Source organism: Hydra viridissima, unplaced genomic scaffold, assembly GCF_058129835.1.
Source record: "Hydra viridissima isolate aposymbiotic clone 2 unplaced genomic scaffold, HvirCarnegie_v1 scaffold_2, whole genome shotgun sequence".
NCBI classification, from domain to species: Eukaryota; Metazoa; Cnidaria; class Hydrozoa; order Anthoathecata; family Hydridae; genus Hydra; species Hydra viridissima.
In genome coordinates, this window is record NW_028324301.1 from 16,120,233 (window position 1) to 16,141,980 (window position 21,748).

The 21,748-nt window shown below is 28.6% G+C and overlaps 2 protein-coding genes across 3 annotated transcripts; both read left to right on the forward strand.

Annotated features, from left to right (window-relative positions):
- Nucleotides 1–128: 128 nt before the first annotated feature.
- On the forward strand, nt 129–11,390 carry LOC145197341 (uncharacterized). Of its 2 annotated transcripts, none has more exons than XM_090079907.1 (20): nt 129–270; nt 2,407–2,601; nt 2,753–2,836; nt 2,938–2,985; nt 3,081–3,140; nt 3,277–3,380; nt 3,480–3,519; nt 3,628–3,728; nt 5,278–5,748; nt 6,030–6,072; nt 7,412–7,538; nt 7,954–8,035; nt 8,303–8,342; nt 8,475–8,548; nt 8,655–8,742; nt 8,817–8,872; nt 8,989–9,039; nt 9,146–10,636; nt 10,871–11,121; nt 11,208–11,390. In XM_090079907.1, the coding sequence occupies exons 1-20, from the start codon at nt 268–270 to the stop codon at nt 11,237–11,239; spliced, it is 3,441 nt and encodes a 1,146-aa protein (XP_089936033.1). In that variant the 5' UTR covers nt 129–267; the 3' UTR covers nt 11,240–11,390. The 2 variants fall into 2 exon arrangements, with proteins under 2 accessions (XP_089936033.1, XP_089936034.1); XM_090079908.1 differs by lacking the exon at nt 129–270 and adding an exon at nt 387–2,236.
- A 5,505-nt stretch (nt 11,391–16,895) lies between these two features.
- Nucleotides 16,896–18,396, forward strand: LOC145189897 (clathrin light chain B-like). The gene is made up of 2 exons (XM_080066604.2): nt 16,896–17,220; nt 17,420–18,396. The coding sequence occupies exons 1-2, from the start codon at nt 16,957–16,959 to the stop codon at nt 17,702–17,704; spliced, it is 549 nt and encodes a 182-aa protein (XP_079922730.2). The 5' UTR covers nt 16,896–16,956; the 3' UTR covers nt 17,705–18,396.
- The last annotated feature ends 3,352 nt before the right edge of the window (nt 18,397–21,748 follow it).

A 21,748-nucleotide genomic window follows, 5' to 3' on the forward strand; every position in this document is an offset into this window, starting at 1 on the left:
CATGTGTTTTAATCTTAATCAAAGATTTTTTCGCACTTATATCAACCAAATTATCCTGGAAATTAAACCTGAAACATGTAAACATCCAATCGTAACTAATTCTAAGAAAAAAGCATACAGTTTCATTGGTTGAAACGTGTCCGGTTACGTGAGAGCACCGGTATTTGAAACCGGGTATTGAAGTTGCTGTTGTGTCATAAAAGTGTTTCTTTTATTAAGTCGCTTGCAATGGAGAATGTGTCTAACAAAAATTAATTTTTCTTGAAAATGGTGAGTTTCATTTAAAAAGTTCTATAATAATTTTGCTGTTGATAAATGTTATTTGTTATAGGTGTATTTTTCCTAAGAGAAAAATTTGTTCTTAAAGCTTTTCTGCTTTTCGAATTACGAACAAAACTTTTAGTTGTTATGATAAACTTAAATTTACACTTTAACTCTGCTCGCGCTGTTTTGTTTACTTTTTTAACTTATGCGCCTGCGTTATTTTTGAGCATGCGCAGTTGCAAACGAGGCTTTAAAAAATATATTCCAGGTCCGTTTTCAACGGGATTTAAATTAAGGACGAGGAGGAGGGAGCATTTGGGCTGATCATTAAAATGAACTGTTTATGAAAGAGAAATTATTATTAATAATTTGTCAATTAATATATATGCATATTTTTTCACACTTGAAAAACTATGCCAACCATCTTTTTGCCTACTAACAATATTCAAGATTGTATTTCATACTAAATGGTGCGATTATTTTAGGGCAACTGCTTATCAATTAATTCAGTTTAATATCGCTATCTATTACTTTGATTGCAATATAGCTATGCTTATGCAAAGTACTTATGCTTTTCAATTCAGCCTGTAAAAGCTTGCAAAATGTATTTTTCCTTATAAATATTCTCCCCCTTCTCTGTTCGTCCACTCCTCCTTGTTGCTTTTATTTAAACCATTTCTGCATTTTCTGGATAACTGTCTATTTTAGTCAGTTGTACTGTTTTGTTTTTTCTACTGTTTTTCATCATCTGATTCTCAATGCAGATGCTTTCACTTAGAATAGTAATAACTTATGTTGCTGGTTTAATTGATAAGCTATGACATTCTCTGAAGTTTTGTAGACTTAACTAACAGATGTTAATGTTTTAGGGATGCTAACATTTGGAGCTTTATTAAATATATTCCAGTAATTAAAAAAGTGAATATATTAGCACTATTTTTCATTTGCACCTTACTTTTATTTTATCTTTTTTTTTTTTAGTAAGTAAATAGATAAGTAATAAGTAAACACTTGATTCTTGATCTCCTTTTTTAAAATTCTAAATCAGTATTAAATTATGCATTTATCGTGCTTTAATTCTGTTGTTATTACATTATTGATATGTTTTTTAATGGTGTGTTTCAATAAAATTTTTAAAGAAAAAAGGTTTCTTTTATAAGATGAAAATTTGAATTTCATATAAAGTTTTTCCAGTTGGTCAAAATTAAATGTAGGTTATAGTAATTCTACATTTTCAATAACAAAATTTTATAATCAACAAAAAAAAAGTGAGATTCAAAAAGTAAAGAAAAAAAGTTAGCTCTATTAACCATCATTTTTGTTTATCTAGTTTTAATTATAAACAATCTATTTAAATAACTAATGGTGTGGTAGCTTTATAATTATTCTTAGTATATGAATATATATACATTTGCTGTGTCTGTATGCTCTTTTACTGTGACTAAATACATTCTTTAAACATCTTAAAAAATCCAAAATATGTTGTATAACTAATCATAACTATTATGTACAAACCTCAATTTGTAAAAAAGCTATGTATAAATGCACCATAAATAGGTAAAAATAACACCTAATAATGTTGTTTAGATACAACATTTTTTTATTTACCTACAGATTCTGCAGTTTACAATTACAACTAAAATACATTTTATATACTACAAAATACTATTTTTGTTTACTGAATATGTAATTAAATTTCAACTAAGGTTTCATCAAAATAATATCTTTTATATATGACTAGCAAGTAGATAATTAAAGTATAATAATGACAGATATTATAATAATGTTCTGGATTTTTCTTGGAATACAGTTTGAAAGCAATTCTGAATTTGAAAACCAGATTTTTTTCATTTTCTTGCTACCAAAAGAGTATTTTACTTGGATAAATACTGCTAATGTCAATTACCAAACTTTACACAACAATGCAGTTAAGAAGAATATAAGTCAAATCCTATAATTGCTTAGGGCAGGGGTATGTATTTAGGATAAAAAATCCTATATTTGCTTTAAGTATCATTTAGATACATGACTCTGTAAAATACTTTAAATTGCTTCTAAATGTTACAAGCATAGACTTTTTACTTTATGTATAAGCACTGTTTTCTCTACTATAATTGATCTCAATTTCTTTTTATAATTCAGAGCATAATGTCTGTTGATAGTAAAAGGAATATTTTCTCCACGCCCATTGAAAAACCTAAGTTAATTGACTTGTTTCCTGAAAATCAAGGCACCAAAACACAAAGTGATTTAGTTCATAGATATACTCTGGAGCTTTTTCCATCTGATGATGCATCATTTCCAGAATTTGACTACTCTGTGTTAATTAAATCAATAGTAAGTTCATTATATATATGACATCTTCAGATATATATATATATAGGTTATTTTGAGATATTTCTGAGAATTATAAGAAAATAGTAACACTCCAATAACATTTATTATTTTCCATTGAGACAACTGCATCAAAGTACTTTTTTGTTACCAGAAAGGAAGTTCAACACCATCGACAGATCCTTTTGATGAAGATCCCACATTAAAAGCGTTGGCAAAAAAGCTAGAACAAAAATACGTATAAATATTGCTTATAATTAATTTTTTTTGTTTTTTTTTTTTTGCTACTGCTGATATTTATGTTTGTCAAGTAATGACATTTTTAGTTTATTTGCTTAGGGTTCTGCTTCACAAAATGGAAAAAAGAAAGCAACCAAACATTTAGATGTAAGTTTTTCATTCTCTAATTCATAGATTTAGTTATAGATTTCTTGTGTGTCTGACATATTGTTTGTTGTTATTATTATTATTAACTTTTTTAGACATTTGACATTGGTTATGGCTATGATGAATCAGATTCTTTTCTGGACAACTCAGAAGCAGTATGGTTTTATTTGTCTTTCTTCTTTTTCAGAATAAATTTTTAGTATTGATATTTCTTTGAATCCTAAAATAATAAATAAGAATATGGATTGATGGTGGTTTATTCGTTTTTGATTACATACTCTATTTCCTTAGTATGATGAAGTTGTCCCTTCTGACTGGACTACAGAGCATGGAGGGTTTTACATAAATCAAGGAAATTTAGACTTTAAGCCATTATCTCAGAGTCCAAATGAAAAGTAATTTTTTTAATAATATTTTTTCACTTAAGTTTGAGCAAAAAGCTTCATAAATGTTTGTTTTTGTTTTTTTGTTTGTTTGTATTTTTTAATTCTTAGAATATTGCAAAAGGTGATTTCAAGTGCAAAAAAGAAAAAGGTATATCTGCAATATTTGTGTAGTTATTCTTTTTTTTTTAATGTTTTAATTTAAATATGAATTACTATTTATGCAGGACCAGTTCTTTTTCATGCCATTTTTATGTAGAGAATAATTCCTAAAGAGTTAAATACTGACAAGAAAAAAAGACAATTTCTGAACAAAGAAAAGCAAAGAAAAAAACAAGAAGCTTTAAACAAGGCTCAAAAGTAAGGATAGTTACTGTTTACTGATTGAAGCATTTTTTTTTTTTTAATGAAAAGTGGTTGAAAGACATTAAAAATTGTTTGTTTGTTGCTGTTTTCTTGTTAATGAAGAATAATGATGATTGAATACCAAGTTCTATTCTTCTTACCATAGTGCCTTGTGATATATCAATTTAAGATATTAAGTTTTCGTGTATATATTTATAAATCTGTTCTGAATAATTTAGATATTATTCTTTAATGCTGTATCAAGCCATCTGCGTTAGATTTTGATGTGGTAATTTGTTTAAAGATTAAAAGTTTAAACATCAATTTTTGATTTTCAAACAAGTTACCATTAAATCTGACAAAAAAATTTAAATATTAAAAGATTCTTTAATTCTTTAACATATATTTAAAGAATCTTTAAGCAGTTGGCTATTGATGTAGCCAAGCATTTAAAGAAAACAAAAATTTGAGTTATTTGGTTTTGGCTGCTGCAACCAAAAATAACTTAAATGTGTAAAAAAACCAATGATCAGTTTCTAACACTTTATAAAAATAAAAATAAAAAATTTGATAAAAAGGCTAGTTAAAAATATTTTGATAACTACTCATAGCAAAATCTATTTTTTAAAACTTTCAGGACAATCTCAAACCATATTCCTATGCAGTATAGACAGCATAAATTTGGTTTCAACAAAGTTTTCTTCAACCCTAGATTTTAACTTTATTTGTATTTCAACCTACTTCTAATTAAGAAACCAATTCAAACTTGAAAAAAATGCTTTCAACAAAATGTGGAATCCTCAATATATGTTATTTGTTGAGACATGAATCAAAACAGAACTTTATATATATATATATATATATATAGAAAAATGATAGCATTTTATTAGTAGATTCGCTATTTAAGATTGATTGAAAGTTACTCAAAAAAATCTTTTATTTTATTAGACAAAAATTACAATAGCTTATGGTGTTTCAAAAAAGAAACTTCAAAATTTCAATTAGCATTACATCTCAAGGTGCCCCAATTTTAATATTACTATACAATATTTTGTTGTTTCACTCCATCATTGGACCACTCTATCAATCCCCACAATTACTTAAAAAAATTTTCTACTCATTACAAATTTGGTTTATGGGAAAAATCCCAATAAATTTATACAAGGTCAATTTGTGGGGATTCTTCCAATTAGATAAGTTAGAAAATCAAATTTTTTTTCATTATTTTATTCAGTAGAATGAAATTTAAATGGAATGTTAGCCACAATTTTTTTCATTATTGTAGCATTAAAGAATAATAGCTCATTTTAAAAACTAATTTTTATAACTTTTTTTGTCTTAAAAAAGTTATAAAAATTAGTTTTTAAATCCCATTTACTGAATTGTGTAAATTGCATCAATAGTTGTACATAAAATAAAATTGTTCAAAATATTTATTTTATCACTTTTTTTCAGCTTAAATAACTTAATTTACGTTTTTAAACAAGAAATAAAAGCAAGCATTTCATGCCTACAATAAAGGTTTCTTTATTTTTATTTTCTATAGTACAATTATTAATTTTAGAATACTTCTTAAAAAAAAGAACAAGAAGAACAAATCCTCAACTATTGATGAAACTTCTCAAGATGGTATTTTAAACAAATCTCTAGAAGATGATCTGCCACTTTCAAAAATTAAAGAATCATCAAATGTTTTTACAGAGAAAAATACTGCACCGGATGTTGATAAGAAGCAAGATGATTTAACTTCAAGTTTAACACAAACAAAGTTTCCAAGTTGCACAGAACCTAAAGACAAAAGTCCTGTTAAAACATTTGGAAATAATAGTATAGTAGCAATAACATCATCGCCTTTGTCTAGTAAACAAAAAGCAGACAATGAAGGTTTAAAAAACTCTACAGTAAAAATTGAATCACCTCTGCCTAGTGGTCTTAGTGATGATTTGTTAGTTTTTGTCAAGCAATTAAATTCATTTGCATCTACTTACAATAAAGGGAAATTTTTTACTCCAGAAGTCAACCAAGTTTTGCTGAAGTAAGTTTACTACATGTTTAAATGAGGCCTGAGTTATTTGGTACATTTCATTCTTTAAAAATAAAACGTATGAAGGTAAAACTTGTGCTTCAATTGTTTTTTGTTGGTTAAAACAGCAGAAAAGCATTTGATAGTCAAAGCACTTAGCTTAATTCTTGGTAATTATTTTTTCACTGTTGTTGTTTTGTTGTTTTACATTGGGTATTTTGTTTCTCACCTTTAAATAAATGAAAATACATTTAAATTTTATGATAGTTACAATCATATATTTTTCACTTTAGATTTGCTCGAGAGTGTAGAGCTCTTACACCTAGATTAAGAAATGTAAGTAAAGAATTAATTGATTTTAGGATAAACTGCCATATTTTTAACAAGAGTTTGTTTATATTATTAGATTTGTAGATTTATAATTTGTTTTTGCTTGTCTGAGGTCAACAGAAAAAGACATGGAATATAACTGAGCTATTATCTTTTTATTCATCCAACCAAATAAATCAGAAATTTATGTAGTTGTCATAAAATGCATATTTCTTGTAAGAAAACTAATAATTTTCAAACATTATTTCTGCTTTGAATTCTTTATTTTATGGTTTGCTAATGTTAATTCAACATAATTTAGTACAATAAGTTTTATGTCTATAAGTTTTGGCATCTCAGTCCCTGTTATTTAACGCTGTGCATTACAATATGCAATGTATACTTTTTTTTAAAGTTAAAGTACATATAACCCTTAAAAGTTGTCATTTGGTATATAAACTCATTTACAAATTTACTGCCAATTTTAAACAAATACAATGTTTTGAACTGTGCTCAAGCTTTTTCTGTGAAATAAGTGAATTAATTTCCCAACACTTCCAAAGTAATACAGGAAGACAAATAATGAACTAAAGGGATAAAAGCTGAGAACAACAAATTCTTGACAAAATAAAAGGAGAGATGAAAATGAAAAACAAATCAGACAAAGTGTTTTCCAAAATTTTTGTAAAGAATTAAGAAAGGTGAAGAGATCTTTAAATGAATTAGAGAGAGGAAAATGAAGGGCTGAGCAATTGAGGTTAAAGATGATTCTAAAACAGACAAAGTGAAAAGAATCATTTTCTGGCTAGAAAACTTGTTAAAACTGTACTTGTGGAGCCTGAGCTGAGTGGGAGTTAAAGTTTCAGTGCAGAATTTCTGTGTTATACAATTTAAAAAGTTGGAAGTAATGCATAAAAGAAATTGGAGGTAATGCATATAAGAAGGCATATAAGGAGCTAGGTTAGAAGCCTAGCTAGAGCCATAAATTCTCTGGGAGTCAGTTGGAGCCAAGTTGTGAAAAACAATAGTGGTTTTACAAGTCTTGTTTAAAGGTAGTTCATAAAAATAACAATGTTTAGACAATAAGCACTTTGTGTTTTAGAAGAGTTTACAGTGAGACAGCCTACTATGCATAATATTTTAACAGCAGATCATTTTTTAATGTTGCAATAATAGTCATTCTTCTATATTAAAAGAGATGTATAGAAATGATTATGTTTCATTATAAAAACATTTTAAGACTACATCTCTGCTTATTAAAATTTGTATCAAAAGTTTACAAAGAATCTTAATAAATATACATTTATTTTTCTAGTAAGTTTTTTTACTTATATTCCCATTTTTTTTAAATTCATTATTTTGCTAGGGAGTCTATGATCACATATTATTCTATTTACCATGTGCTAAAGATACATTGGTTAAGAGATGTCGAGCTCTCATTGTGCAGCACCAACAAGATCTTGAAGATGAACCATTAAAACTTTTAAAGCAGGGTACATCCATTTGTAGCATAAGTTTTTTAATATTCCATGTTAAATGTATCATATTTAATGTTTTAAAATATATATATCAAATATATATCAAATGTTTTTTAATATTCTATATTAAATGTATCATATTTAATGTTTTAAAATAAGTATATATATCATGTATATATCATATATATATCAAATGTTATAAGATTGCAGTGTTTACATTTTGCATATGATCAAAGTCAATCTATACAAAATTTGACTTCTTTTGGAGCATTCTGAGAAAATTATGTTTTAAACTTTTCACTTATTAAACTTCAGAGTTTGATCATTCTGGTAGTATTTTGTGAAACTGTCAATATTTTACTTTTTTTTTTTAGTTTATTATATAAACACATAAAATTTACAGTGTGTGTCCGTTTTTTTTTATCTTTAGCCATTGAAAAGAGCATGCTGGAACAAAAAAAAATTTATGATGATAAAGTTGCTGAAGCTTTGCAGGAACAGGCACGGGAACAGTAAGCAGCTTTTTTTCTTCAAAGGTTTGTGTCATAATTCTATCTAGTTTTTTTTAATCTTGTTGTTACCATAAAAATTTATAATTCATTTCCTAAATCAAAGTAGACATGTCTGTTTGGATTTTTGAAAATATAATGATCTAGTATCATTAGTAACCACCAGTCATCATGAAGTCTGTTGTTATTTTTCTTTTTACTTATTCTCTTGCCAATATGACACGATTTTTCACTAATTTCTATTATTTTCTTTTTTTATTTATTTATTAGAATCAAGCAAACAGGGCTTGACCCAATTAAGGCCAATGAGGTAGAATGGTTAATCATTTATTATTATCATTATTGTTATTATTTTTTTAATTTTTGAATTTTCATTAATAGAGGAGTTATCTTGAGAAAATTTTAAGATTGAATTATTATTTAGTGATATCTTTTTATCTAGAATCAAGATGGTTTGGATGAAAAAGCAAAAAAAAATTTTCCTAAAAAGAAATTTGTTTGGCATGATGAGATGAGGTAAAATTCTCAAAAAGGAGTTTTTAATGCATTGTGTGCCAAAACTTAGTTATTATACTTAACTAAGTTTTAAGTATTATATGCTAAAATTTAATTGTTTTCATAGGAAGTTACTCTGTGATGTTGTACAAGTGAGAGTTGGTCTCTTTAAATTATCTAAATCAAAAAGCATGACAGCTGAAGAATACATTAAGGTTTGTTTTATAACTTTTCATTTGCAATAAAGTTTATTTTAGTAATTAGGTTAAAATGGTTTTTTTTTGTTTAGGACTTTTTGGAATCTGAAATACGGAAATTATGGCCAAAAGGTTGGATGACAAGCAGGTATTAGTGTGCAAAATTTATTTTTTTAAAATACATACAAGGGACTTTGATGTCCTAAGTATCAATTATTTCCTAAATATCAATTAAGTTATTACAATGCAAATTTTTATGTTTAGAATTTTATACAAAGAATGCCGCGCAACACATATCACAATTACACAACCATTGTATGTATTTTGCTTATGTTAATTTTGTGTTTGCTAGTGAGTGTTAAATTTTAAAATTATACTCTAGTTTTAATGTGTCAAACTGTTTTGTTTTTTTTTATTCTAGAAAAACAAAGAAGTTAAAAACAGATACCTGTGATTCAAAGGATTCTTTGCAAACATCAGGTTCATCGATTACTTTACCAGATAATAATTTGGTTTCTATTACTTTAAATGGAACACATCATTCCACTTGCACATTGAGTGACTCTAGAGCCAAAACTCCTGTTTCTCATGTGAAGATATCAAAAGCCGGTAATTCTCCAACTTCATTATCAGTTTCTTCAGCAATTCACAATATTGTATCAGTTACATCTGAATATAAATGTTCTTCATCATCTGCCTTAAGTTTGATAAACAGTCCACTATCAGAATCAAAACTTAATCTAAATTCCAAATCTTCTAGTCCTGGAAGTATAAGTAAACCTCCAACTTTAATAAAACAATATGTGCACTCTCAACTGGCATCTCATGTCAATGATATACCTCAAGCTGTGTTAAGTAAATCACAATACATTATTTCAACTGTAGAAAGATCAGCCACCACGAGTAATCCACAACCGAATTTATTAACATTAAATTCTTCCCAGAACAGTCAAATCAACGTTCTTAAACAAAACCTCTCGTATGCTCATGTTCCAGAGCATGGATACTCGAATCCTCTTAGCTTTAATCCAAATTTCAATCGGTTGGATGCAGTTCATCTTAAAAAGTCCAAAATGTTACTAGCTGCACCTGTCTCAAATTTACATCAGAGTACTACTCAAAATCATGTCTCCTGCATGCCAACTATGGGAAAGGAAATATCTTCAAATTTGCAGTCTACTTATGCACAAAATGATCTCCGCTTAAAACAGATCAAACGTAAAAAAAACAATTCCTTTGAACATTCTAAGAGAGCAGCTATGGGTAGTTTTACTGTTTCTAACAGCGTATCAGATAGTTGGCAAAAAGTGGACAGCGGTTTAGCTAGGCTATCTCGCGATGCAGCTTTTCATAATTCAAAACAGAATTCTAATGATAGTGTAATATCGTGTAAACCTTCAGATCATAGTTGGGTTCATACTAACAAATTTGGAATTAATTCAGTTACTATGTCTGCCTACCCGAGACATGTTGACACAATAGTAATTAGTGATGACGAGCATAACCTGATGGTTAGTAGCACCCAACTCAAATCGAACCCTGATTTAAGAATAAAATCTGCTGCAAATAACAAACAAAATTCAGTTTTATCAAACGAGTTATATAATATGCAATCTAAAAACAATATTGATCGCATACCACATTCTTACTTGCAATCTCAGTATTTAGTTAAATCACCTTTAATAACAACATCGCAGGCTCCAAGTATACATTTAATAGAAAATTCTTCTACTCATCGTTCTGTCAGCACACAGAGAACTGTTGATCAAAATTCTATAAAATCTACTGATGTTTTGAATAAAAATAATGGAGCCAATGCTGTTAGCCAACATGTTACGTCTATGGAATTTTCTCGAGTTCTTCAAAAAAATCAAGAGTCGCACAACGTTATTCTATCAACATCCCCCAACAGGTATGCAGGCTGTTTTTAGTAAATTTTGTTGATCTTAGGCTTAAGCAAATATAAGTAAGCTGCAATTCGCCGAAAATAATCTATCTATGGGTATTTTTTGTTATAAATACGCATCAGTTATTAAGAGAGAGAATCTCACTAAAAAATGGTTGTAAAACCCTGCTCTAGATTACCAGTTTGTTTTGGGTTTTATTTTACAATACCATTCTTCTTTTCAATTAATGTTTTTTTAAGGCTATTCCAACAACATAATAGCGATCATCTACTGCACTATCCATTAAAATTCAATACGCCACCCACTCACCATGCGGCTGAGCCAAGTACTATCAAAAGTAGTAATTTATTTAATAAGTATATTGATAACCATCAATCAGCTATGCTGCTAACTTCACAAATACAAAATCCGCAACAAGAACCTCAAATCGCCTTATCAGTGAACGAAGAAGTTGAAATGATTAGAAAAGAATTCCTAGGAGCTTCGACTGGTGAGTTGTTGTTTTGTTTTGTTTTTTTGTTCTGTTAAGTTTCGTTTCAGATTCTTAGAGCATAAAGGTAATTTTTATATTTTTAGGTAATACATCGTTTGATTCAAGATACAGATAGATTTAAAAGGCTTTCTTTTACAAGAGAAATACCTCCTTAAAGGAAGGTCTTATGTTAATTTTAATTTTTTTAGCAAGCGTTGGTTGTTATTTATTTTCGTAAAAAATATTGAGAAAAAAAATTAAAATATAAAAGATAATACGGTTTAAAATTGTGATCTGTTTAGTTTAGTAAAATTTTCTTAAAAAAGATGAAATAGTTACTTCTGAGTAATGTCTCTAAATAGTTTTTTTTAATTATAAGAGCCAGTTCAGAATAAGCTGGCCTTGATAGATTTTTAATTAGCAACTAGGAATGAATAATAGTAAATAAATGATCACTGTACAGTAAACCTTACCTACCTGTAGGTTTGTCACCTAACTCAAGTGCAAGATACTAGCAGCAAAAATTTGTAAGCTGTGATTAAAAAAAATGATTTTCTTAAAGATTTGAGATTACTTCTATTCTAACTTATATTCAAAGTTAAACATTTAAGGTATGCAATAAAAGGTGATTAGGATGAGATATGATATTTTCTTCATTAACAACAACATAACATTTTAGAACCTATTTTTAATACTTTTATATTCTGAAAGGAACTTAACGTGGCTAGTCTGAACATTTCTTGGTATAAGATGTTAAAAGATTTTTAAACCATGATATTCAAAATCACCATTTCGCGTGGTTAGAATTATTTTATTCTAGCTCCAATTTAAAAAGTTGGGAGAAAATGAGTTATTAATTTTAGTGATAATAACTTTTAAAATACTCATTTTTTAAATTTTTTTCTAAATAATTTGCTTAAACATAAATTATTTAAAGCATAAGTTATTATTTCTTTAAAAATAAAAGCTAAAACTTTAAACAATTTTTACTTATAGGAAAAATCAAAAACTTTCTTCCAACGTTTAAACTTGGAGATAGAACAAAATAGTTCTAACCTCGCGATTTGCCAAAGAACTTTTTTTTTTGTAAATATAGTGTCCTTGTAATTTGATCATACGGTCAGCATGCATTCTCTAGAATCTCAACTTTTCTGATAACTAATTTTAAAAATGTTATTTGATAGAGTAGTGGAGTGCAGATTTTAAGTGACAAAAACATTGCTGCGAAGTTTCAGCACGGGATTTTTGAAATAATTCGTTTAAACTTAGCCATGATTAAACTTCCATGAAAAAGTTCAGAAAAGTTTAATTATTTTAAATTCATGCTTTACTAGTAAGTACTTCATATCGTTCCAAGTGTCAAAACTTTTTACACAGCAAATGGAAAAAGTAAAAATGTACTTTTACCGATTCGTGATTTAATCGTCTAGCACTGGAAAACCGACAAAAATTGAATGTTATCACTTTTAAAAAAAAAAAAAAAAAAGTAATCAACTGCAAACTAAGACACAGTGCAGAGCATCATGAAAAAGTACAAGAAAACTGGAAAATTGGAGCATCTCTCAGGACAAGGTCAAAATCCTTCTTGATTTTCAACGATTGTAATGAAAGTCAAATATTAAAGGAAAAAAAATGTTAATTCCTCATTAAGTACACCGAAACTCACAACGGAAATTAAAAATGAAATTGGAATATTAATCAGTAGGTTTACAGTTGCAAGAGTACTAAAAGCTGAACTGAGAGAGCTTTTACGCTGTCAAGAAACCATGCATAAACAAGAATAATCAGAAAAAAACGTTTCAAGTTTGTACGGGACCATGTTGACAATTCAAGTTCCTTTTAGAGAAGAGTCGTATGGTTAATTGATTCTAAAATCAATATCTTCGGATCTGATAGCCGTCGGCGAGTAAGGAGGAATGTAGGTAAAAACTGAAAATAAATCCCACGGTAAAACACGTAGACCATTTGCTTTTGAACGTTTCATTGAAGTACGGGATATATTGTAGAAGACACTTTTTTTCCTTTTTGAAATTGATACTTGACAGTGCAACATAATTTAGGCCACCAAAATCATGATTCTGACAATATCCATATTGTTTTATTTTGTCCTAAATGCCTCTTTTTTCATGTTTTTGCCATTTAGCTCTCTTTTCATGCTTTAGCCATTTAGCTTCAAATGGCTCTCAGTTTATTTTTGGTCGTTTTGGAATATCCTTTTTCCGTTCTGCCGTTCAATTGTATCAAGCAACCAAAAAAGATCGTGCAGTTTTGCAGATCCATAAATAAATACACATAAAAACAGTTTTAATAAAGTTTATTCTGAAAAATAGTCTCCCTCAGCAAGAATAACTTTCTCTCATCGTGAAACAAGCTGGTATATTCCATTTTTATTAAAGTCTTGAGTTTAGTAGCTAAAAAATTGAATTAACTCATTTTCGAGATCTACTCTATTTCGAAACTGTCGATTCCTCATATGATTATCCAGGGCCAAAAACAGGTGATAGTCGCTTTGCGCAAGGTCTGGTGAATACGGAGGGTGAGGTAGAATCTTCCATTGTAAACGTGCTAGAGTTTCCCGCGTGATTTTTGCGGTGTGCGGTCTGGCGTTGTCCTGGTGGAATACAACACCTTTTCTGTTTGCCAAAGCTGCTTGCTTTTGGTGAGGAGCAACCGAAATTCTACCCAATTGGGCTGAGTGTATCTCAGCAGTAATGGTTTGTTCACTTGGTAGCAACTCATAGTGAATGATACCTGCTGTAGTCCACTATACACACAGTGAAATCTTTTGTTGGTGAATGCTTGGTTTAGAAGTCATCGTTACTGGATCGTTACTGGCTAGCCAATGATATGATCGGTTTTTGTAGCAGTACATAATCCATTTTTCGTCGCACGTCAACATCCGGTCAAAAAATGGCACTAAATTGTGGCAGGAAAGCAATGAAGAACAAATGGTTATGGTCTTCCAGATCTTGGTTCATCTTCAAGGTTTTCATTTCCAGAAGAAAATTTTTAAACCACTTTTGACCCGTCCGTTCTGCTATGGTACCTTCCCCAAAAGCAGCGCATATCTTACGACAAGCTTCTGCAGCTTTGGTTCCAAGTTTGAACTCATGAAGTAAACAGGCGCAAATTATCGCATCTGACATAGCCATACTCCACTTAAGACTTTTAAATTTAAAACGTACTAATAAAACTTAGGAAACAGACTGATTGATTCTCCTTAAAACAAGCTTTAATTTATATGCAAAATCATCCCCCCACCACAACCAGTTTTCTTAATACATTTCTTAGAAATAAGCAATTAGGATAAACCGCACGAAATTTTTTGGTTGCCTGATACAAATGAACTTTGTGAAATTTATTGTTATTCCCAACTTGGTTGTAAATTTTAGATAGTAACTGTATTTTCTCACATCAGTCTCTAGCCACCAGATAATAGGCAATTATCATCAGGCCCAGGATTTTTATCTGATAGCTGAATAGAAAGAGAAATGCTTTTAAATTTAAGCAAAAATTCTATCATGGCATAAACCTTGAGGAATCCCTGTATCTTTACACACCCTCCTCCAACCTTCTAGGGTTTCTATCTGATTAGTCAAATATACGCACAAATAAGAAAATGTGAATGAGATTAAAAATGAAATCCCCACCTTGCTAAATGCGTGACAAGATTGTTTAATACTAAAAAAGAACTGTTAATATTGAGCAGCTTAGAAAGTAGAAAGTAATAGAAAAAAAGCCATCCAGTGATTTTAAAACTTGTCGATTTAGCCAACCATTAAAATTTTGAATAAAGAAAATGCGCTTACCTTATCTGATTAGAAAATATTAGTAAACTTTGATGTTAATTTTAACTTTTTATGAATTCTAATTATTTATGAATGCAAAAAGAAAAAATTAAATTCGGTTTTTTTGATTTATTTAATTGCGGTCTATTCTCTGAGCAAGGAAGAATAGTGCTCTTTCAACTTAGAGATTTGTATTATGGACAGCAAACTTGGCTAATATTTCGTGATAATATTGAGGCAGGCGCATAATTTTTGGTGATAATATTGAGGCAGGCGCATACCATGATCTTTTCTCAGGAGTTAAAGTAGTAGAGTTAAAGTAAGATAAAGAAGATATCGACCTAATTTATTTATTTTTCAAGATCTCAATAGATCTGGCATCAGGATGTTATTCTAAAGCATTCCACTTTGTAAAAAATGCTACAGAACATAATAAAAAAATGAATCAATAAAAAACTGCGATAAATAAAAACAATTAACATTAGTATTTTGAATGTTACGAATCTAATTCGCATCAGTTCAACAAGATTTTTGGAACTTCTCAAAATAGTATCTAATTGTTCTTTTGATCTGCTTTTTGAATTTATTCGGATTTTATTTCGGCTATTTTTTTATCCGTCCTAACCTTAAGAGATTTAAAGTATAATTAAAGCAACCCTATATACCAACCTTGGATTGTCTCTTACAAGATGAAGAGATTCTATCGCGCTCTGGAGGTTTTTTTTTTTTGACCTTCTAGATCCTTATTGATGCTGGATGTCAATTGTTTTTATGTTTTTATGGTATTTATGGCATAATTCTCAGAAATAATAATCTACTTGCTATTTCTGTTGCTTATTCTCGAGCCATCTTTAATAGATATTATCTGACACTTCTTAGCTTCGCTTATTGCTTTTTGACATTCTTTATTTTCAAATAATCTCAAACTTTCAACAAAAAGGTCATAAATGTGATTAAAATGATCATTGGCAATTTAATTTTATACAAAATGTTGGTTAGAGACGAAAAAAAATAGAAATCAGCATTATACTTTGTGCACCAACTTATCTGAACTGACTTGTTAGTGATTTATCAGTTATAGAGAAGTTTCTTGTCATTCCGAAAAAAAGGTAAGTGTCAACTATTTATGAAGGCAATGTTGATAACTATTTGTGAAGGCAATGTTTGGTAAATTTTTTTTTTTGAAAATCAGCTTTATTGTGCTTTCTTAGCATAGAATAAATTGGCTCGTTAGTCAAATTTTCTTTAAATTATAAAATTGCAGGTGTTAAAAATCACAATTAAAGGCTGGCTTCATAGTAGCCAAAAACCTAACAGTGATATGTTTTAAAAAATCCATTAGTCAATCGCGATAAACTTCTTCCGCTAAGAGAAGGAAATACATGAGGAAGATTTTCTCCGTGAAAATGCTATTTTGAGAATATTAAGTGATAATATAACTTTATTTTGTTTAAAAGGCTTTTTTATACAAAATTTGATTGAAAAAAAACGCCTGGAGTTATGCACTAGTTTTCAGAGTACAACGTCTTCTTGTTTGAAATAACTAAAAAGAAATTTAAACAACGTCTTAAAGTCTATTTTTGTGGTGTCGGCAAGGTGTGAGTGCCCTTCTATATCTATGACATGTTAGAGTTTGTTAAAAATTATATGTAGAACACCATCTCAATCAGTTCTCAAAAAGTAAATTTATGTAATTTATTTTTTAACTAAAAAATAAATGTTGGTATATTTTGCAACCAAGTTATTAAACAGTTGTATAAACAAGAGGTTGATAGGCATGATATCGATTCATGTATATCTTATAGGTGTATTCGATTTAAAAATTAAGCCTTAAGATTCAATAAATCTTTTTTTTATTATATTTATTTTGTTGTTTTTTTTTTGTTTTTTTGTTTTTTACTTTTCTTGTATTAAACAGTTTTTATTAAAGTTATAAAAGTTTAAAAGTTTAGAAAGTTTTCTTAATAATATTTTAAGTATTCTGTCTTTAAGTTTTTTAGGGTTATATTAATTGAACTGAAATGTTTATAAAATAATGTCATGCATTTAGTAAAACTATATTAACATGGCTTTCTTTGATGATGATGATCCAGCTGCTGACTTTTTACAAGAAGAAGAAGATCAGTTGAGAAAAATTGGCATTAAAGATCAGTTTACTGTTCCTATAAGTGACAACAACTCAAACTTTATGGATGAATTTTCAACTGATATTGTTACTCAACATGAATCCCAGAATTTTTCTCACATCCCAGCATCCTCAGTTCCAGTTGAGGAACCAGCATCTTTAGTCAAGTGGAGGGAAGAAAAAGCTGCCTCTTTAAGAAAACAAGTATATTGTTATTCTTAAATAGCAAAATTATTCTTTTTATTTCTATATATGCCAAAACAATCATTTTTGTATAACTATTTTTGAAACAGCTGTACATTTCATCAGATCTCAATCAGATCTCATCATGGTATAAAAGTCATAGTTTGTAATCAGTCACAAAACATCTTTTTTCCATAAATTGGTTATGTATTTTATTTAGGAAGAAGAAGAATCAATAGCTACACAAGCTTGGAAAGAGAAAGCTAAGAAAGACTTGGAGGAATGGTATAATCGATATGCTGAACAATTGGCTAAAGTTACTAATGAAAATAAAGTTGCCGAGGAACATTTCATTGCTGAAATGACTGATACACAGCCTGGAAATGAGTGGGTGAAGGCTGCGCGTCTTTGTGATTTCAACCCTAAGTTTAGTAAAAACACTAAAGATGTTTCTCGTATGAGGGGTTTACTCCTACAGCTAAAGCAAGTTCCTCTTGCACGGTAAAACTGGATGTTAATTTAAATGGATTTTTAAATTATTCTTAGCATTTTGCATAAAAATGCAAGGGCTTTTTCTCTATAAATTTGATTTAGTTTTGTGCAATTAAAAATAAGTGAACTTAAAGCTTTTCATTTTGTCTGTTCTATTTTCATTGCTATTACAACTTTAATTGTTACAAGTTTGATGAGTTTAACCTCATTGAGAAAATAGAAAGAGGTATTTTTTTTTGTAAATTTTTTAAAATTAATGTATAAACAAATGGGTTGAAATTTTTGTTTCAGAGAATCTTTTCTTCAATTGTCTGATAATTTGTTAATTAAGAAATGCTGCTATAAAGTGAAAATATTTCTGATGGTTTACTTCTGAATATTGTCCAGTAACCCTCATTTGTATTCAAACAACAAATATAAAATGAAATCTATATACGGGTAATTTTGCATCAAATCACCCAAAATTTAGAAAAGTTTGAACCATGGGTCCTCAAATTTTTTAAAAATTTCTTTGGCTGTTTCATCTTAAAAAGAAATGTTAACACACAAAATTTCAGCTAAAAATGTTAAGTGTTTGACAAGATAATGCAATTTTAGTATTGACCTGGTTTCCCAAAATGACTTAGTTTCCCAAAATGACCCGGTCTTCATAACATTCTGGAAAAAAATTTTTCTTAAAAAAACAAGAAATAAAAATAGCAAAAATATGAAAATAAACGTATACAGTACAATCTCTCTAATTCGAACTTCATAGGGAAAAATAAAAGTTCGAATTAGAGAGATTTTCGAATTATAGAAAGTTGATTTTTTTTTCAAATATTCTAGTCAAACTACAAATAAAAATGAAAAAACAAACAAATAGTGATTCTTAGGCCTAAATGCAATAGAGATTGCATTTAGGCCTAAGAATCACTATTTCTTTGTTTTTTCATGACAGAAATCAGTAATTGAAGATCGCCTTTTTTGAATATAAGCTCATTTGTTTGAAACATTTAAGTACAGCTCTGTTGACATGATAATACGTATCAACCTTCACCCGTTTAGCCAAATTTCCTTGACGAAAAGCGTCAAAGATTTCTATTCTTTTTCCTGGTTAAAAGAATGTTTGGTGGAATATCAAAGATATTCGAAACCTCTATTTGTTTTTCCTTTCTCAAATTCCAGTAGAACATCGTGTTTCCGCTTTAAATTGGTTTCTTTATGCGGTTTCTTTGATGCCACGATGTTTTTTAAACAAAAGATAATAATTCACGTTTTTATATAATTCATCGTTTTATATAATTCATCGATAATAATTCATCGTTTTTCAAAAACTTCAAAACATTCGAAATTTGAAAAAAGAACTCAACGGGTAACGAACTTTTTACACATCAGAAAATAAAAAAATCGATTTACTGAGAGATTCTCACTAAAGGGTCCAAAAAATCCAATCGAATTACGGAGGTTTTTGAACTATAGAGACTCGAATTATAAAAAGTTAAACAAAAGAGTTTCTTAAGAGCATTTCACGGTGACTTAACATTTAGCCGAATTACGGAGGTTTTCGAATTAAGGAGATTCGAATTAGAGAGATTGTACTGTATAATGTTTTTTTGATGCTGAATTCAATAACTGTACTTAAAATGCTCAAATATAAAAGGAACATGCTTAAAAGTCAATAAAACAACTAGTTTCTATAAACCAACTTTGGGGCCTAATATTCTAAAAACATCCCCGTCAAATTTTCTTTTTTTTGTGCTGTTAATTTTTTCAGCTGCTTATAATCTTTTTGCACAAAAAAATCTAACTGGAAAAACAACTGAAACATATAGAACTTAAATTTCAAAGATGTATTACTTTTTCAAGAAATTATTTTAAAAAACTTGCAAATAGAATTTTGTATAAAATTATATTTAGTTTATAGACTCCTTAAAAAAAAACAAAAAACAATTTTGTTACATTTAAGGAAGTCTTAATTATATGATAATTTTTATTTGATCTTAACAACTGAAAAAAACATCCTGTTTTGTTTTTATATGAAAACTGAATAAGTGTGAAATTGATGTGCATTTGTTTTTAAAACTTTGACAGCTATATTTTGTAAAAGTTTATAATAACTAGTTTATAAAGAGTTCAGTTATAAAACAACATTTATTGATAAATTTTATTTAAATTTTAACAAATTAATATATATATATATATATATATATATATAATTTTTTACACTGATAGATGTAAAAAATTATACAACTATATAATTAAACCTAATAATTCAAACCTTTTCAGAATCCCTCTGTTGTAAAATTTTTTACATCTATCAGTGTAAAAAGTTATACAACAGAGAGATTCTGAAAAGGTTTGAACTATTTCTATATTAAAAAATTTTCCCATCTGTACAAATTACATTTATTCACTGATGGTTGTGAAGGACAGTACAAAAATTGTAAAAGTTTTTACAATGCCAACTAGAGAGCGAATTTGGTCTTAAAGTTGAATGGAACTTTTTTGCCACATCCCACAGAAAGTCACTATGCAATAGGATTGGCGGTACTGTAAAAAGGTTACCAGCACAAGAAAGTTTCAAACGATCATACAGAAACCAAATTCTCACATCAGAAACTATGTATGAATTTTGTATTGAGAAAATCAAGGTTGTTAACTTCATTTACATAAAGGGATTGGACTTACAATTCCAATGTGAAGAGCAAAAAGAAAGGTACACTGGTGTAACAACTCTACCTGGTACTTGTAGCTTTCATCAATTTATACATCTTGGAGATAACAGGGTTGGGGCAAAAAGGTGTAGTACAGACACTAATTATACAATTATCCACAATCTTAAAAAGAAACAAGATATATTTCAACTTGATATTGTCACTTTAGGTTGTTATGTAGCTGTAATACATCTTTGAAATTAAAGTTCCATATGTTTCAGTTGTTTTTCCAGTTAAAGTTCCATATGTTTCAGTTGTTTTTCCAGTTTTTTTAAGTTAAATGTAACAAAATTGTTTTTTTTTTTTTTTAAGGAGTCTATAAACTAAATATAATATTATACAGAATTCTATTTGCAAGTTTTTTAAAATAATTTCTTGAAAAAGTAATACATCTTTGAAATTTAAGTTCTATATGTTTCAGTTGTTTTTCCAGTTAGATTTTTTTGTGCCTAAAAAGATTATAAGCAGCTGAAAAAATTAACAGCAAAAAAAAAAAAATTTGACAGGGGTGTTTTGAGATATTGGGCCCCAAAGTTGGTTTGTAGAAACTAGTTTTTTTATTAACTTTTAAGCATGTTCCTTTTATATTTGAGCATTTTAAATACATTTATTGAATTCAGCATCAAAAAAACATATGTTTGTTTTCATATTTTTGCCATTTTTATTTCTTATCTTTTTTAAGAAAATATGTAACCCACTTATTAATCTCTTCCACTATCATTTTGAGCTAAATGAGTTAATATTTTTTATTTGCTAACACTAAATTTCAACGAAAGTTTATAAGCATTCCAAGGTGGATCAGACTGAACAGTGATTCTAAAGGGTAAGTAATCTTTGTTTGTGGATGACCACAAAGTTTACTTTTAAGGTCAAAGTTACCTGTACGAACAATTTGATACTGGCTTTTATAATGGTATATGTTTGCGTCAAACAACCACAATTTAAGCAAATGGGTAATTACGATGAGATAGATGAAATGCGTTTGGTAACTTTTGGCCTGCGATCCGCAATCGTTCTAATCATATCATCAAAAATTTGTTAAGTTTGTTATGAATGATTCGAGTTTTCGCAACGTTTAACAAGCTTTAACAAACTTAACAATTTTATAAATTTTTCCCAAATTTTAGCAGGGTTTAGTGAGTAATATCGGAATATTTCGCACTTTAACGGGCTTTTTTATTTTTTACTCTTGTTAATAACTTTTTCTTATTTTTTTTATTAAACTTTTGATTTCAGTTTTTTTTTTTTTTTGATTTACAAATCTTTGTAGAGCCATGAGTGTTAATCAATTATTACTAAGACTCAAAAAACCTTTAGCTATAAGACTTTCTTGTAATAAAAGCTAGTAATTCGAATGAAGAAAT